Here is an 18,399-nt window from a genome sequence, read left to right as displayed (position 1 = left end):
GGAGGCTGAGGCAGGAGAATAGCTTGAACCTGGGAGGCAGAGGTTGCAGTAAGCTGAGATCGTGCCACTGCACTCCAGCCTGGACCAGAGAGCAAGACTCCATCTCAAAAAATAACATAAAACTAAACATAAAAATAACATGGTAACCCCCGCTACCCCTGAATGTTTGCAAGGAGACTTTGAAGAAGCTCTACTTCAGGCTAAGGAATGACTCCAAAGGCTGCAATTTCAGGCGCCATGGGGAAATATTTTAAGGCAGGTATGTCTTTGTTATGCCTCAGATGCTGAGCTTTGATAATCACTTGCACCGGTTTATAAGGCTGATGTTTTGGTTTATCTGGGCATAGGACCAGCTTTTCTCTCGGTAGAGAAAGGAGCCCCTCTTCACCGCCCATCACCCAAATGAGTACTCTTTACCTCTTGAGTGTTATTTCTGGACCCTCTCTTTTTGTGCATAAAAGCTTTTTCTTTGTCAGATCTGTGTTTTATTTTATTTTTTGCTTATCTACTTATGAATACATAATAAACTTGCACAGTTCAAAATTAAAAACATACAAAAGGGCATAAAAAGAAAAAGTCTCTCTCCCATCCCATCCCCTGAAGCCCGGTTCCCCTCCTGGGAGGCAAATTATGTTGACAGTTTCTTGCGATTCCTTCCAGACACATTTATATGCTTTTTAAAAAACAGGATTACACTCACGTTATATATCTAATTTTGTGTGCTTTTTGTCCCACTTAACACTACAGTAATAACATTAATAGTTATGTAAAGCGACTAAAATGTTTCTTAACATTAGCAAATACTCTTCATAAACATTCATAATGACTGCAAATATGCTGTCCAAGGGAGATGAGCCATTGTATTGTTTACTGCTGGACAAATAGAGTTTTCCCCACTTAAATCCTCTGATTCTGTCCAAGATGAAAGTATCTACATGAGTTCAACTAGAGACTGCAGTTTAGTTTAGACCCAGATCAGCCATGTGCTCCCTGGGGACACAGGGCTCTGGGGTCAAAGCCAGAAGGATAAGCGGGTGGTCCCTGGTCTACGTGTCCTGCAGGGGCTGGCTGTGTGGTCCAGGCCAGTAGAGGAGATATATTTAACTGGGTCAGATGCTGCTGACTGTGTCATGACCCAGGAGGATTGTGCTGTTGGTAAACAAACCAGAATGGCCTGGCTGCAGCCAGCCCTCCTTCCTCCACCCTCTCCTCAGCTTGCTGACCTGGCAGGGGGTGTGAGAAGTGGAGGAGAGCATGACCAGGGAGAGGGCTCAGACGCAGGGGCCCCTGCAAGACATCTCGCCCAGGAAGGATTGGGAAGTGGCCTTGTCTTACTGCCCTTAGTTGTTTTTTTCCCTGTTTCCCTCCTGCCTCTCCCAACGCAGCACAGCCTGGGCAGCCCAGGAGGCATTTCTGCTCCCTGCCTCCTCCCACACTTCCCTCTCTCCCTCCAACCCAGTCAACCTTATTTGCCCTGCTAAGTAAGTGGAGTTCATTCATTCATTCCATTCAACTCATTTAGCCATTTATTTATTGAGCAAAATTCTTTCAAGGGCCAAAGATAAGCCAGGCTTTGAGCTGGCCACCAAGAATACAACACTAGGCCAGGTGCAATGGTTCATGCCTGTAATCCCAGCACTTTGGGAGGCTGAGGCAGGCGGATCACCTGAGGCCAGGAGTTTGAGATCAGCCTGGCCAATGTGGTGAAACCCCGTCTCTACTAAAAATACAAAAAGTAGCCGGGCATGGTGGCGGGCACCTGTAATCCCAGCTACTTGGGAGGCTGAGGCAGAATCGCTTGAACCTGGGAGGCGGAGGTTGCAGTGAGCTGAGATTGTGTCACTGTACTCCAGCCTGTCTGGGCAACAGAGAGAGACTCCATCTCAAAAAAACAAAAAACAAAAAACAGGAACGTGCCAGCTCCTGCCTTACTGGAGCTTAACTCTAGATGAGAGATCATCCAATAACTAATTGGGTATTGGTGAAAAATAATGCTATCAAGAGCAATAATAACCAGGCTGGGTGGGTGGCTCCTGCCTATAAATCCAGCATTTTGGAAGACCAAGATGGGAGGATCATTTGAGCCCGGGGTTTTGAGACAAGCCTAGGCAACATAGGGAGACCCTGTCGCTAAGTAAGTAATTAAATAAATAAATACATGAAAAGAAAAGAAAAAATGACTACAATAATAACCAACATTCACATAGTGCCTTAGTGTATGGAGTGTTTTCACCCAAAAGCATATCTAATCCCAAGAATCTGAGAGATAGCTAATGGATGTCAGTCCTGTTCTACAGGTGAGAAAATTGCAGCTTTGGGAGATTACGTAACCTCGCCAAGGACTTACATCTGGTAAGTGGAGCCCCAGCTCTTGAACCCAGTTCCTCCGACTTCAAGTCCATGTCCTTCGTGCAAAACAGGAGCTATTGGAACTGGATGAGAACAAGTTTCCAGTCCAGCTCTTCATTTTGCATTTGAGGAGACAGAGGTCCAGAGAGAGTAAAAATGCCTTGACTAAAACACACCGCTGAAAACAGAGACTGGAAGCTCCAGACTCCCAGCCCAGGACTCTTTCTTTGCATCTAAACAGCAGTCCGATGCCCTGACCCAGGGGGGGCGAGCCCTGGTGCACGTGGAAGTGTGGGGTGGTCACGGTAGGTCAGTCTCCTCCCTCAGCTGCATCCCCAGCTAGCCCGCCCTGCTCTGCATAGTTCCTCTTCTGAGGTAACAGTCCAGAGCACCCCTCTGAGGTCCCCTCATCACTGCCTGCCTCCTCCTGGGTGAGAGGGCTTTCAGTCAACCAACACGACGTAGGTACCTACTGTGTGCAGGCTCCGCTGGGATACATTAGGACCTTGGTCCCTGCCCTCTTGGGCTTACAGTCAGAATGACGAGGAATCGACGAGGACATGGTGCAATAGAAGCTGCAAGAGAAACAGCACGGGTGGCAGAGATGCATGGCAGGGCCCCAAAGCCAGACCTAGGTGGTCAGGGGTAGGGAAGGTTCAGGGAAGGCTTCCCAGAGGAGGTGATATCTCAGCTGAGCCCTGAAGCCTGAGTGACAAATTAGCTAGGCTAGAGCTGGTAGGGATGAGATTTTAGGATGAGGGAATGGAGGAGGGTTTGAGCTCCAAGGTGAGAAGGTCCCTGCCTGTGGCAGGGGTGTCCCAGGTTTCTGCCCCACCAGCTCCTGTCAGTGCATATCACGTTGCTTGGGCTGCAGGTGGCCTGTGAGCAGGAACTGGGTCTCCCTCTGGAAACCCCCATAGGCGAGGGCCTGCTCCTATGGAAGGCATCCCACGTGGGCAGCTTGTCATCAGCTTTCACCACCCATGGACTCCCCGTCCCTCCTGCCAGAGCCCCTCCCCTTCTCCTGCCACCCTCTTTGCCTGGCATAGGACATGACTGGGCCCCAAGAGGGGCTGTGCCTGGCTGGGGGGAAGCTGCAGGTGGGTACATTACTTACCTGAGTCCCCTTCCTACCCCAGTCACCAACACCATTAGGCCGTGCCCAGGAAAGCCAAGCTCCTTTCCTGTGGGGACAGGGAGAGAGATGGTGGATGTGGGGGCGCCACTCCATGAAAGACACACAAGCGCCCCTCTAGCTTAGCACTGCAGGTGGGGGAACTAGCAAGAGGCAGCCCCTTCCCCTGGTATGCATTTGGGGCCCTGGCCTCTCACAGACAGATCAAGGGAGAAAGAAACGAACCCATCCAAGATGGAGGTGGGGGCCAGCAACGTGGTCTGCACTGCCGCAATCAGGCACCTGCCAGGGGCGCCATGCCTGGCTGGTCTGCCCTTGCCCATGTGGCTTCCAGCCCCACATTCCTGCGCTTTGCACATAAACCTTCAGATTGAATAATAGCCTGGGGAGGCAAGCTGGCACTTACCCTTGAATATGATTAAGGTTTTTATGGGGTCTTTCCCTCCAAGGTGACATGTGACGTTGCATTCAGGGAGTCATTGCCCATGGGAACCACATTTCCCACAGGTCCTCTGAGCTCCTCCTGGGGTCCCGGAACTGTGCTCCATGCTGGGGTAAACCGTTCCTGCCCTCGGGGGTGTTTGAGTTAGTGAGGACAGACCTACAAGTAGATCAAGCCAATAACACGTGCTGGGCACAGAACAGATCTGGGCAGAGGCGGCAGGGGCGGCAGGGAGGGTACCAGGCGGCCGCGTGAAGCCAGGGCAGGTGCTGAGGGGTGTGAGAGGGTGGACAAGCTGGTTGGAGGGGCATCTCGGTCAGGACAGCGGCAGGAGAAAAGGCTGAGTGGTCACAGGTAGCATGAGGCAGAAGGAGTCGCAGGTGGCTGGGGTCTGTGGAGAGCAGGGCCCAGGTTGTCCATGTGGAGTGGGCCTGGCCAGACCTGCATTTTAAATTATGTGGAAAATGAATATACAGGACACAGAACGGGATGGTAGATGCGTCTGGACGTCATGACGCTAGCCCGGGGAAACAGTGGGGTGAGGGTGGTGGAAGTAGGGCAGGTACCGCAAATCCTCGGGGCAGGTGAGATGGGCAGAAGTTTTGAAGGTTGAGGAGGGAGCTCGGCCCCAGGTTCCTGGCTCAGCTGGGAGGTGAGTGTCAGGGCTGGGGTGGGCTTGTGGGCATGGGCACCCCAGGGCTGAAGCTTCCTGGGAAGCGGATGGTCCAGGCAGAGGCCTGGCAAGGGGCAGGACCCAGGATGGAGCCAAAATGGGGACGGCAGTGCCAGGCGGAGGAACAGAGGCACAGGGGGTTAGAGCCAGGAGTGCGCAGCACACAGTCCCAGGCGAAGGAGGAGAGGTAGGACGGATCAGCTAGGGTGGTGGGGCGGGGCAGGGGCGCAGAAAATACCCCAGGAGTTCCCTGGGGTAAAGATGGTGCCACCAGGAAGGGCTGAGGACCTGGCTGAGCCTTCAGGGCATGTCCAGCTCTCCTCATATCCAAGGAAATGCCTGGGGCAAGGGTGAGGCCAGGGCAGGCTGAGGAGGAAGGACAGGCCTGCAGGGGACTCTCCACAGGCAGCAAGGGGAAGGATAGAGGACAGTGGCCCTCCCTGGCCGCCACCCCGGGCTTTGTGACGTAAGCCGGGCCCCAGCCACTGGGCTGATGGTGAAGGGTAGAGGACAGGCTCCTGCAGGCTCTGGCCAAGCCCGTCTGACAGCCACCAGCTCCACTAATAAAGTGACCCTGCTGTGTCCCAGTTCTCTACAGCCACCATGTAATTTAGTGTCCAAACTGAGACACTTTTGAGACTCAAAGTCATAATTACCCCAGAACAACAGAGTAAACTAGGGCTGACCTGGCCATGCTGGGGTCCACGGTCGCCCTACCCTCAGGGAGCGGCAGGGCCCTCTGCTCACACTCCGGCCATCTGCGACACGCCCTGTGATCACTGCCTCCCCTCTCCTGGCCTCAGCCCTGGAGCATCCGATCCCTCTTCAGATCCAGGCCTGGGGAACGGGGCGGGTCTCCCCCATTTGTGGTCCTTCTTCCCACACCTTCTGCTTCTCCAACTGACATTTCCCTCTTCAAGGGCATGACAGCCCCCAGAAGAATGGGGTCCTTCCTATAGCTCAGTGGGGGACAACCTGGAGAGACCCCCACCAGCCCTAGAAAGGTACAAGAAGGCCACATCCTCCTGCACAGTCCCTGTCCCCTGCTGGTGAGAGACCCCACCCTCTTGGCAAAATCCTGGGATCCCCAGTCTCCTCCCTCCTGCTTGCCTCTCTTTCCGGTGGGCTGCCAGGAGGCAGATCCACCACCATCCCAGCTCCTGCCTTTCCTCCAGGCCTCGCCAACACCTGCCCAGAACATCTCAGCAGACTTCCACCACGTCTTGCGCCGGCAACCCATCTTTCTCTGGCTACAAGCACAAGCCTCCGGGCCTGAACAAGACACTAGTCTATCTTAAAGCAGACAAAACAAAGAAAAAGAACAAAACAAACAAGAGACCCTGCGGTGGGAAGGAAAACGTGAAAAAAACACAAGCATCACTACAGAAGTCAACTTCTCTAAAAGAGAACGTCTGACACTTCCTCCACCATCGGACCCCAGAGCAGCTTCCTGCCTCCTCCCCAGCGCCCCAGAGCGTCAGCCACTCGGCGTGGCCCTTTCTCCTTTGCCGGAATGCCCCTTCTACCCGCTGGATTTCTACTGCTTCTCTAAGGCCCCCAGAGCCAGCCAGCCTTGCCCACCCCTGAGCTCCCGTTACCCTTCCCAGGCCAGGTACGGGGGTGGTTGTGTTTGTCTGCTGCCCACGGCAGTGGGAGGCCAAGGGGCCTGGGCTGTTGCAGATTCGATAAAAAGCAATGAATCGGCTGATCCTTCCCACCGACTCCTGGCTCTCCAGGAGCATGCCCTAGAGGCACAGATGGCATGATTCTGCAGCCCCTGCTAACTCTGAAATTCCCTAATGCTGCGGCCTAAGGCTGGGCACCCAAACATCACCCTGCTCAAGTCTTTCCCAACTAAAGAGGAAAAGAAACAATCAGAAAACTTTTTGTTTGTTTGTTTGTTTGTTTGTTTTTTAAGACAGTCTTGCTGTGTCGCCCAGGCTGGAGTGCAGTGGTGCGATCTTGGCTCACTGCAACCTCCACCTCCTGGGTTCAAGTGAATCTCCTGCCTCAGCCTCCCAAGTAGCTGGTACTACAGGTGCCCACCACCACGCCTGGCTAATTTTTGTATTTTTTAGCAGAGACCGGGTTTCACCATGTTGTCCAGGCTGATCTTGAACTCCTGACCTCAAGTGATGTGCCCGCCTTTGGCCTCCCAAAGTGCTGGGATTACGGGCGTGAACCACCGCACTACTGCAGTAAATGTTAATAACTATATCCGACATAAACAAAAGCTCTTGGGGTCCTCCACAATTTTTCATTTGTGAAGGGGTCCTGAGACCCCTGCACCTCCTGTGCCCTCAGTTATCCCTGTTTCTCTCTCTTCTTAGCAACCATGTTTCCTGAAAGCTGCTTCCCCTCCCACTGGCTCCTCAGCCCTGCCTTGTGGCTTCCCATACTGTTCCTGAAATTGCTCTCACTGAAGCCACAAGGGACCCCCCTGGCATTTCATCCAGTGGACACTCTTCCGTCCTCGTTTCTCTGGACATCTTGACCGTCCTGGCAACATGACCATGTTGTGCACCTCCTGGAGACACTTTCCACCCTGGCTGTCCCCTCACCTGCCCTCTCCTCGTTCTCCGCCTCCCTCTCCAGCGCTTGTTCCCGACACCGCTTCTTGCTTTGCTCAGACCACCGCGGCTGGGGTCCTCAGGGCCTGGCCCAGACCTGTTCTCCTCTCCTCCCCTACCAGGGCTTTAAGCCCTGTCTCCACATGTATGGTTCCCAAGTCTCTAACTCCAGCCCAGCTTTCTCTCCTAACTCCCACACCAACATATCCAGCTGCCCTGAACACCCCGTGGAAGTCACTCCTCCCCACACAGGCACCCCTAACTTAAACGCAAGGCTATCTCCCCCCGACTCTTTCCAGATCTGCCACTGTCCCAGGAGCCCCAGCCCTACTGTCTCTACCTTCCTTTCAGTCTGCTCATCAAACCAGCCACCAAATGCTGTCAACCTCACCCCTAAACGATTCTGCAATCCCTCCACTGTCCATTCCCACCGGCATACCTCAGCTTGGGCACCCTTCAGCTCCCTCTGGCCTCTCTCCTCCAGTCTGACTTCAGCCAGTGTTCTCTCTTAAGCACATCTCTGCCCTGCTCAGAATCCACCAGAGGCCCCCATTGACCCAGGAGGAATGCCACCCCGCAGCATGGCACAGCGCAGTTCACCAGGCCGGCAGTCCTGCCACCTGTCTGGCTCGTGTCTCTTGTCCAGGCCGCTCTGTTCCAGCTGGTCTGAGCTTGCCTCCCCTCAGGCACGTGCTGTTCTCTTACTCTCTGTTCCTCAGAGGCCCCTTCTCAGGTTCCCTCTCCGAGAAAGCCAAGAAGGCCTTCCCTGACTGCCCTGCTCAAGTCAGAAGCCCTTTCTGGGTGCTCAAGGTCCTGTTCTCCTCCCACTCCACGCTGAATGGTCACCATCAGTTTCTAGACTCCAAGTTCCTTGAGGAGGAGGAGTTCTTTACCGCTGTATCCCCAGTGCCTGGAATGGTGCATGGCACACAGTGGGAGCTTAAGGAAATACTCGCTGATTGAATGGCTTGATGGATGAAAGCCCCCTACATGCAGCTGGCAAGCAGCCCTCCCCACCATCAGCTCCCAGGATGGAGCAGGCCTCTGCTCTGGCTGTCTGGCAAGAGGCCCAGGAAACGCGGGAGGCAGCTGCCCAGGGATCCCTGCCACCTGCTGCCTCCTCCTTTTGCGTTGCCCTCACCAGGCTCCCAGAAGAACCTGGCTGGACTCTACACTCTTCCTGTCAATGGCCAAGACACAAGGCTGCCAAGACATGAGCACACGGCCCAGGCATGGCACCCTCCCCAGCCACAACAGCTGCCCAACTTGATCGGAGTTGACCCTGCTGGAGACACCCAGACCAATCCAGGACACTAGCCGCAAGAACAGTAGCAACACATACCACCCAGCCTGCCCCATACATCATCCCACAGCATCGTCCCCTCACAGTGAACTTGTACCCAGAGGGCTGAAGGCTTTTTCCGAGGTGACTGGGCAATGAGGAGGAGGCTGGGTTGGACCCTCAAGGCACTTTTTTTTTTAATTTCCTTTGTATTTTTTATAGAGATGGGGTCTCACTGTGTTGTCCAGGCTGGTCTTGAATTCCTGGGCTCAAGTGATTCTCCTACCTTGGTCTCCCAAAGTACTGGGATGACAGGCATGAGCCACCACATCCAGCCCGTGGCCTCAAGCTCTTCTGCTGCTAAAGCCTGTCATTTTGGCTCTGCCCCATTCTGCAAGTCCAGGGGTTGAGGAGTAGCACTAAGAGGCCACTCCTGATGAGGAGCTCAGGCCCAGGCTGAGATCCCGGAGCTGTGATCTGTCCCCAAGGGCTAGACAAGAAGAACATCTGGGGACAGGCAGGGGGTAAACTTGGGGCCCGCATTCCAATGTGGGTGAACCGGGGCAGGTGATGGCAATGGGGAAGGCACAGGCAATACCACACTCCCGGAGGCAACAGTGAGCACTCAGACTCTGAAAGTAAAAGGGACACCAGGTCCTCCAGGCTACAGGTCCCTGCCGTCAGCCTTGCCTTAGAAGTTGCCATCACCCTACCCTAACCTACGTGCTCCTTTAGCAGGACACCAGGGTTCTGGCCTAGCTGTTAGGAAGAGGCAGCCAATGGCCCTGCAGCTGGAGGAAGAGCTGGTCTGAGCTCCAAGCCTACCAGCCTCCTTGGCGCAGCTGGGCAGGATGAGACAGAGTCCAGGTTGGTGGCAAGGACACTGCTCACAGGGCTGCCAAGTAGAGCATGAGCTGAATTCTGCACAACTCAGGGGGCACTATTTGCATGCGTAAGGCATGAACTGTACCCATGAGAGTGATGTCACCTGCTAATTCTGCCTGCCCAGCTGCCTCTCCCGGGGAGAGAGGGAAGCAGAGGAAGAGGGAGCCCTTTCCCCTCTTAGGAGCCTTCCAGGGCGTCACCACCTCGCTTGCCCCAAACCCCCATCTGAGAAAGAACCACATTCCAGCACAGCACAGATAAAGAGATAGTTTTATGGATAACAGTATGGGACAGACTGGGAAGGTTGCCAGGGCCTGTAGTGATGAGCTTCCCAGGAATAGACCAACACACAGGCAGGAGTGGCCCAGACAGACAAGTAGATAGACAGACAGAGGGACAAGGAAACAACCAAGTGGGTAAGAGGCCCAGGCCAGGCTCAGCAGCTGTGTCCAGGCATCAGCTCCAGCTCTGCTCTGGGGAACTGGTGGAGGAGAAGGGCTGGCCGGGGCCTCAGTCCTTACAGGGCTCCTTCTCCTCGTGCCCTACTATCATCCCTCATCCAGCCTGCTGGGATCCTTGGCAGGTGGAATTCCCAGGGGTATGGATGGCTGGGCTGAGTGAGCAGAGGATTGAGGCTCTTGGAGACTCCCTGGGGAGGTGGAGGCCTGGGTGGTGTGGGGTTAGCAGCAGCACTGGGGGGAATCTGGTCAAGTTGCAGGATGGGGGCCACTGCTCAGCAGGGCCCCTGTGTCCAGGGCAGGCCCTCCACCTGCCCACCACACCAACATGGTGCAATAAATAAAGTTTCAAGTAGTAAGTCAGTGTCAAGCAGGAGAGCTGGAGGCTGGCAGACAGGCAGTGGCTGAGAAAGAGAAGCCTCCAGCCACCCACCATATCTGCTCAGTGGGCTCAAGCGGTCGCAAGTCTGTCTTGTGCACTGGGGTGGGTGTCTGGCCCCGATGTCCACATGAGCACTCCCCGCAGGGGCTCAGCCCCTCACACCAGCGCCAGAGCCTGCTCGGTGGGGCAGAAGCAGGGCAACATGGTGCCCACAGCATCCACGATGGCTGCCAGGTGCTCGTCCTGCGCCTGAGGCCCACAGAGCTGCATGAAGTCTGCCAGACGCAGCAAGTATTCAAGGTTGTGGCCGGAGAAGCCCCGGCAGGCCAGGATCTGCGTGGCAATGGCCTCTTCAGGCGCAGGGCCCAGGTAACCAGGGTTCTGCGGGGTGGCCACATAGGCCAATGCCTTCAGTGGTTGGTCAGGAGCATCTTGGGGATAGAAGGTGACCTCCCTGGTATCGTAGCCACCAAGCACTGCCTCTCGCACATTCAGGTACTTCAGGGCCTCGCTGACCTGCTCCCCTTGCACTTGGTATGCCACGCCCCAAGTGCAGCCCTAGGAAGAAATAGGGACACCCGGGGTCAGTCATGACAGCTCCTTGCTGCTCCCTCTCCTATCCTAACATGCCACCCCCACCCAGGACTATGCTCTATAAGGGAGGCTGTGGTTCGCTGATGAGCCATCTGGTGGCAGTACCTCAAGCCCTTGTTCTCTCTTTGTTAAGAACAGTTGAAAGGCCAGGTGTGGTGGCTCATGCTTGTAATCCCAACACTTTGAGAGGCCAAGGCAGGTGGATCACTTCAGGTCAGGTGTTCGAGACCAGCCTGGCCAACATGGTGAAACCCCATCTCTACTAAAAATACAAAAATTAGCCAGGCATGGTGGTGTGCGCCTGTAACTCAGCTACTCGGGAGGGTGAGACAGTAGAATTGTTTGAACCCAGGAGGTGGAGGTTGCAGTGACTTCAGCCTGGGTGACAAGGGCAAGACTCCGTCTTAAAAAAAAAAAAAAGGAATAGTTGAGGCCAGGTGCAGTAGCTTACGCCTGTAATCCCAGCACTTTGGGAGGCTGAGGGCGGGCAGATCACTTGAGATCAAGAGTTCCAGACCAGCCTGGCCAATATGGTGAAACTCCACCTCTACTAAAAATACAAAAATTAGCTGAGTGTGGTGGCGCATGCCTGTAATCCCAGCTACTCAGGAGGCTGAGGTGGGAGAATCGCTTGAACCTGGAAGGCAGAGGTTGCAGTGAGCCAAGATTGCATCACTGCACTCCAGCCTGGGCAACAGAGCAAGACTCTGTCTCAAAAACAAACAAAACAAAACAAAACAACAACAACAACAACAACAAAACAGTTGACAAAGTGGTTTAGTACCAGGGAGGACAGGATTCCTCCTCAAAGTGTGGTCCAGGATGTGGTGGCATCACCTGTAAGCTAGTTAGGAATGCTGTGTCTCAGGACCCACTCTCATGCTACTGAACTAAGATCTGCATTCTAACAAGATCCTCATGTGATTTGGTGAGAAGCACTGAGCTAGAACACGTTTCTACTCTGCCAGAGAAGCATCAGACAGAGCTAGCCTGCAGCCAAGAGCCTATGAGCTCTATCTGCCGGTCCCCCTTCACACTGGGCCAGAGTCCCCTTCATGATTCAGGCACTTACCTCATGATCTTCAAGGAGCGTCACCACACGGCCAGGCTAGGGAGGGAAGAAAGATTTTGAAACAGACAAGTTAGAAATCAGCTCTGCCATCAGCAAGGAAACCTTTATCAATCCCGCTGACCCGGGCCTCCAAGTGCCCCGCTCTGCATGCTGAGTCCCATTCCTGCAGGGGAAGGTGGGGGAGCGATGCACGGATGTAGGAGAAACATCCAGAAACACTGACAGATGTCAGTGGTCCCAGTTGGTGATCAACACAGTGATCCACAGGTTCACAGACTCCAGCCATCACAGTGATGCACTGGGCACATACATTTAAATAAGCCACAAACCCCAGCCACAGGTTTACACATTTCTTTCTATTGGCCCAGAGAGCCCCGGACATTCCAGGGCACTGGCGCCCAGTATCCCGCCCCCAACCCCCTCACTCCCCTGGGCACGGTTGGATGCTCACCATCTTGTCGCTGCCCCGATGGAAGGTGTCTCCCTGCCAGAAACGGCGGCTGTAGCCGCGCACGAAGCCCACACGGCTGTTGCTGTAGGCGAAGTCGGGCCTCCACACCAGGGAGCCGTACCCGAAAATCCACAGCGCTTGAGGGTCGCCGTCGTTTCGGGGAAACTGAGCGGACGGCGTAGGGGACTGCGAGGCGGGCGCGGTGTTCGGGGCTGCAGACTCTTGCTTCATGATGCCGGGCACAGGGATAGGCCCAGGCGGCCTCCGGGGCTGGTCTCCGGCGTAGGCACGGAAAGACCGACGGACGCACACACCTGGCCTGGCACCGCTCGGTAGCTCCAGCTGAGCGCCCCCCATGGAGGCGCCCTTTAAACCCTCTTGCCGGGAGACCACGCCCACCGCGGCCAGCTGCCGCGGTGATTGGGGTGGGGCAAATACCCTTTTGGCCAATCAACTTCGGATTCTGCTTCTCACTTAACCGCGCCGCGGGCCCAGCGCGCCCGCTGATTGGTTCAGCTCCACCCCTGTGGCAAACCTGGCAGGAGTGATGCAACGGCAGGGGAGGTTTCTCCAGCGCAGGCATGCAGCAAGGGCGCCTCGGATTGCGTCAGGCGGCGGGCAGGGGGCACCCGCCGGGCCCAGGGCGGGCACCGGGCGTCTCCCCAGCCGCCCCCTCATGGCCTGGGCCCCTTGGAGGTACGGCGAGCGAGTCCCAGGCGGTGTCTGCCCAGCCTTGCCGCTCGTGCACCTGGCCGAGTGCCTGCCAGCCTAGGCGGCACAGACTCAGTCCCAAGTCGAGTCCAGGGCAAGTCCAGAAGGAGCGCTCTGGGTGTCGTAAACTTCCGTCTCTGGGGCCCCTCCTGAGATCATGCACTGCGGGAAAGCTGTCGGAGGCACCGTCCTCATTCCGCTCAAGTGCCTCACGCCGTTGGCCATCGTGAGCAAATGGAGAAACTGGGCCACGGGGGCTGCAGGGGATTCTGCAGAGACTGCGGGGCTGAGTTAGGTAGGCCAGGCGCCCCGGAGCTTGGAGGCCTCACATGAGGGCTACGCCCCGGACCAGGTGTGGGACCCCTCGAGCCCAGGTAGGCTCGGGGAAGAGCCTGTTAGAGCGCTTGGACCGACCGGCAGTCACTTTGGCGGTGGTGGCTGCACCTGCGGAGAAAGGCTATAAGGATGCAAAAGCCGGGCTAGTCTTGCCCCCAAGGCGATGGGTTTAGTTCTTCCTGGACGTGAGATTTTGCAGCAATGATTAATCCATAGGTACAAGGTTCCGGGAGCAGCGGGCAAGGAGGGCCCAGGGAGGCCCCCACAAGACTATGGCCAGCTACTAGTCTTCTCCCTCGGCTTCTGGCCTCCCAGCCGAGTCCACAGGCCGCCTGGGGTTGACCCCCTAAGCAGCAAGGGACTGCCCTCAGGGGATGTCGCTGACTGTAAAAGGGAAACAGAGGCAGCTGAAGGCCTTCTCTCCAAACTGGCCAAAAGATGGCTGGCAGGGGAAATGTGCAACATGGCTTCTCATTCGATTCTAATTCAATATTTAAACTAAACGTGATCTGCACACTTCACATATTCATTCCGAAGGTGTCGCAGATATAAGTGGGAAAGTTGCACAACAGTGTGTGTAGTACAAAGCTATTTCTTTAAAAACAAAAAGTATTCGTGTAAGAAATAATCTGGAAGAATATACCTAAATGGTTAGCAGAGGCTGGCACCAGAGGAGGACTTTCAGTATCAAACTTAAACAATAATGAAAAAGTCTGGATTTTTACAAGGAGCATGAATTACTTTTCCAATCAGGAAAAAAAAAAATTACTGGCAAATGGTCCTTTCTGGTTATTCCTTTCTTTTTCGCTTTCTCTCCATTTCCCACATTCACTCTCCCTCTTCTCTTCTATCCTGTCCCCTTTAGTTCATATGAGCACCTCCTTTGTTGGTAGCTTCTTAGAAGAATGTCCTCTTCTCCACTTACCAGCTGTGAGTTGTAGTCCGGGAAGTGGGAAACTGGTATCCACACATTGCTGAAGTATCTGAATTGGCACAAACAACCCTTTGAGAAAGCAGCTTGGTGATACAAATCAAGAATCATAAAATATCCCTGCCGTTTGACCCAATACTCCTTCAGGAAATTATTCAAAATAAGGGAAAAGCCATATGCCTGAAGATTTTCAATGCATTGTTACTTTTTTTTTTTTTTGAGGCGGAGTCTCTCTCTGTTGCCCAGGCTGGAGTGCAGTGGCACAATCTCGGCTCACTGCAACCTCCACCTCCCAGGTTCAAGTGATTCTCCTGCCTCAGCCTCCCGAGTAGCTGGGACTACAGGCACCTGCCACCACACCCGGATAATTTTTGTATTTTTAGTAGACACAGAGTTTCGCCATATTGGCCAGGCTGATCTCAAACTCCTGATTTTGTGATCCGCCCACCTCGGCCTCCCAAAGTGCTGAGATTATAGGCGTGAGCCACCACGCCCGACCATTACATATTATAGCAAAAACAAAAGAAGAACTACTTAAATATCCAAAATTAGCTAAATGTTTAAGGAAATTATGTCAATTTATCATTCACATGACAGAAAAATGCACACACACACACACACACAAACACAAAGAAAACAACCTAAATACCCAGCAATAGATAATTAGTTACATAGATATGATATAGTCCATTAAATTTGTGCAGACATTAGAAACAATTATGTATGTTGGGCCGGGTGCAGTGGCTCATGCCTGTAATCTTAGCACTATGGGAGGCCAAGGTGGGCAGACTGCCTGAGCTCAGGAGTTCGAGACCAGCCTGGGCAACATGGTGAAACCCCATCCCTACTAAAAATACAAAAAAAAAAAATTAGCCGGGCATGGTGGCGGGTGCCTGAAATCCCAGTTACTCAGGAGGCTGAGGCAGGAGAATTGCTTCAACCCAGGAGGCAGAGGTTGCAGTGAGCCAAGATCGCACCACTGTAGTCCAGCCTGGGCAACAGAGCAAGACTTCGTCTCGGGAAACAAACAAACAAAACAAACAAACAAAAATGTAGTAAAAATGTGTATGATTGTATATTAAGACAAAAATGCAAAATATAAATTTTCACATGTACTATGATTAAAACTTAAAAACAGTAACATTAAAGATAGGGAGGCAGCAAATACTAGTGTGTTGGGATTGTGAGCAATTCTTTCCTCTATTTTCCAAGTTTTATGAAAAGTAATTTTTAAATAATAATAAGTTAATTTTTGCTGGGGGTGGTGGTTCACACCTGTAATCTCAGCACTTTGGGAGGCCAAGCAGGAGGATCACTTGAGCTCATGAGTTTGAGACCAGCCTAGGAAACATAATGAAACCTCATCTCTACAAAAAAATTTTTTTAAATTAGCCGGGCTTAGCAACATGCACCTGTAGTCCCAGCTACTCAGGAGACTGAGGCAGGAGGGTTGCTTGAGCCCAGGAGGTGGAGGCTGCAGTGAGCCATGATTGTGCCACTGCTCTTTAACCTGGGCAACAGAGCAAGATCCTGTCTAAAAAAAAAAAAAAAAAAAAAAAAAGTTACTTTTAAAGAGTCATTAGTGGTTTTCTGGTGGGGGAGGGATGAATAGCATACCTGAAACATTCAGGGAACATTTTCATGATGCCCGTTCTCAGACCTCCTCCTGCCCTGACCAAAGTCCCAGTGTTTCATAACTCTTTTGGCAATGTCCTCAATAACCTGATCTTGCTCCTGGCAGAGTCAGACACTCCCTCCTCTACGCTCCCACAACAGTTTACGCCACTGCAGTTTACTTATCTGTCCCTTCCAACTCGTGCTTACAACAGAAACACTCATTTATTACGTGCATAACGTGCCGGGCAATTTGCTAAACGCCTTTACATCATCCATTCTAATTACACATTTCTTCATTACTTTGTGAGGTAAATATCATTTCACAGATGAGCATGCAGGAAAGCTAGGTAAACCCTGTTGGTGACGTAGCAGAAAGTAGTGGAGCCTGGGTCTGAAGCAGCTGGGCCAGCTCCAGAGCCTCCTTGCTGGGAATCATTCGCGTCCTGCCTCTCACCTGAGCGCTTCCCCAGAACATGGTTCATCGTTGAAGGCCCAAGATAACCAACACAAGCCAGGCACGTGGAAGATCCTCCACAAATATAGGTAGAATAAGTGAGGCTGTTGCTTGGAAAAGGCCAGGGCTATACCCCATGTCCTGCATAACACAAGTTCAACCTCGACCCTCAAAATAGGAATCTCCACAGAAGCTGGCCCAGGGGATCTGCAACGCCTTCCTGGGAACATGTCTTGCCTGTTCCCATTCCTTGCTTATTCTTGCCAACAACATCTGTCTCTTTTCCTCCCAACAGGACACTCCCAGGCAGCAAACCACTCACTTAGCTGGTTCCTCTCTGTAACTTCAACTGCAAACCCTTCCCGTCTTTCCTTCTAACGCCCCGCAGGAGGGGGCCACCGATGTCATGCCCACAGAGGTGCCAGTTCATGAGAGGCGATGGGCCCAGGCATCCCCTCCACCTTGCAGAGTCGCAGGTGATGTGCACGTGGTGGTTTCCTTTTTTAGATCTTTCCCAAATTAATGTTTCCTGATTGTTCCCCTCCGGGTGGCTACCTCTCATCTCCTGAGGATCTGTTCCTTCTCTCTTTTACCAGAGGTTGGCATCACCTCCTGGTGTTAGTCAGCATGTTTATCTGAAACAGGGGAAGGCTGTTTTAGGAGCTAGGGAATTATGCTAATTCATACGCTAAAGGATGAAGTTGCCTTATAAAGCTGCTGATTTCTGAAGGATGAAAAACCTTCCCAGAGGCCTGAGTGCGCCGTGTGCCGGAGCTTGTGGCATCAATGGGCCTGCTGTGTCCAAAGAAAGAGGCTAAGGCGGCCAAGCTCCGGCCTGAAGCACCTGGGCACTCAGACGACAAAGAGGTTGGCTTCCTTAGTCCGGAGGACTGTCAGGACTGTGAGCAAGAGGAAGCTACAGCCCATGAGGGCCACCCGCAGCCTGACACCTTCAGCAGTAAACAAGGTAAAATAACTTCTTCAAGATAAGCCTGAGCATTAGGTGTAAAAGTTGGTGTCCGAACCAGGGTCTGTAATGACCTTTCTTATAGTCTAGAATAAACGAAGACAAGGGAGATTTCGATGAAGAAGTTATTCAAGATGGAGTCAGAGTGTTCATCGAAAAGAAAGCACAACTAACACTTTTAGGCACAGAAATAGAGCAAGCTGAAGACAAATTATCCAGTGAGTTTGTGTTCAATAACCCAAACATCAAAGGAACGTGTGGCCGTGGAGAAAGCTTTACTATTTGACATCTCAGGACGCCTCTGACCATAAGCTCTGGGAAAGCTCCTGGAAGCCTTGGGGCTCACAAATAAATCATGTGATTGTCACATGCTTAATGTGTGCCTGCCTTGTGAGGAAAATATAAGTGATGCATTTTGGAAATGTGTTAGATTCCAGAAGAAATGATATTTGTAGTCTCTGTAAGGGACAGAAAATAAGAAGCCATCACTCTCTTTGGACCATTTAGCTCTCTTGCATCCTTTGTTTTAGAACCAGTTTCATTAAAGTTGTCTTCCTGGGCCCCTGTTTCTCCACATCCTGAGCAGTGTGCACTCACTAGGTCTCTGTTGGGTGGCCTGAACGTGCACCCCCCTTGACATTTCTCCCAACCAGACTGGGGACTCCTACAATTCAGGGACAGGATGTCCTGACTGCTGGTAGTAACATGGTGGTGCATTGTTTTTCTACCCAAACTTAACATAGCCTGTTTACATTTTTATCAAAACTTTCTTTTTGTTGTTGTTTTTTCTTTTTTATCAAAAATTTCATTGTCAGATGCCTCACTGCGTACCCTTTAATAGCACTGGGCAAAGATTTCCTTGAACTATAGTACAGAATAGTTCTGAGTGATGGTATCAAAAGGTGAGAAAGACTTCATCCATCTGTTTTTTAATCCATTTCTTTTGCCACCCTATATGTCTGCTCAAAGATGGGATCTCAAGCTGACTTTTAGTTGAGGGGTCTCTTAAAAGCCATCTAGCCCACCTCTCTCAATTCTGTACACAAGGAAGCAAAACCCCAGGGAAGCCAAAGGGCTCCTGTCCACCCCC

General features: G+C 52.8%; 1 protein-coding gene and 1 pseudogene across 1 annotated transcript; one reads left to right on the top strand and one right to left on the bottom strand.

Moving 5' to 3' along the window:
• Positions 1-9,594: 9,594 nt before the first annotated feature.
• CHAC1 (ChaC glutathione specific gamma-glutamylcyclotransferase 1) lies at positions 9,595-13,122 on the bottom strand. The gene is made up of 3 exons (XM_054450299.2): positions 12,294-13,122; positions 11,843-11,878; positions 9,595-10,734 (listed from the first exon to the last, which is right to left on the bottom strand). The coding sequence occupies exons 1-3, from the start codon at positions 12,648-12,650 to the stop codon at positions 10,333-10,335; spliced, it is 795 nt and encodes a 264-aa protein (XP_054306274.1). The 5' UTR covers positions 12,651-13,122; the 3' UTR covers positions 9,595-10,332.
• A 3,621-nt stretch (positions 13,123-16,743) lies between these two features.
• LOC129013841 (iron-sulfur cluster assembly 1 homolog, mitochondrial-like) lies at positions 16,744-17,641 on the top strand (annotated as a pseudogene).
• The last annotated feature ends 758 nt before the right edge of the window (positions 17,642-18,399 follow it).

The sequence above is a fragment of the Pongo pygmaeus genome, chromosome 16 (assembly GCF_028885625.2).
Source record: "Pongo pygmaeus isolate AG05252 chromosome 16, NHGRI_mPonPyg2-v2.0_pri, whole genome shotgun sequence".
Taxonomy (NCBI): Eukaryota; Metazoa; Chordata; class Mammalia; order Primates; family Hominidae; genus Pongo; species Pongo pygmaeus.
Note: the sequence above shows the minus strand (reverse complement) of the source record. Positions and strands in the feature narration are given on the sequence as shown.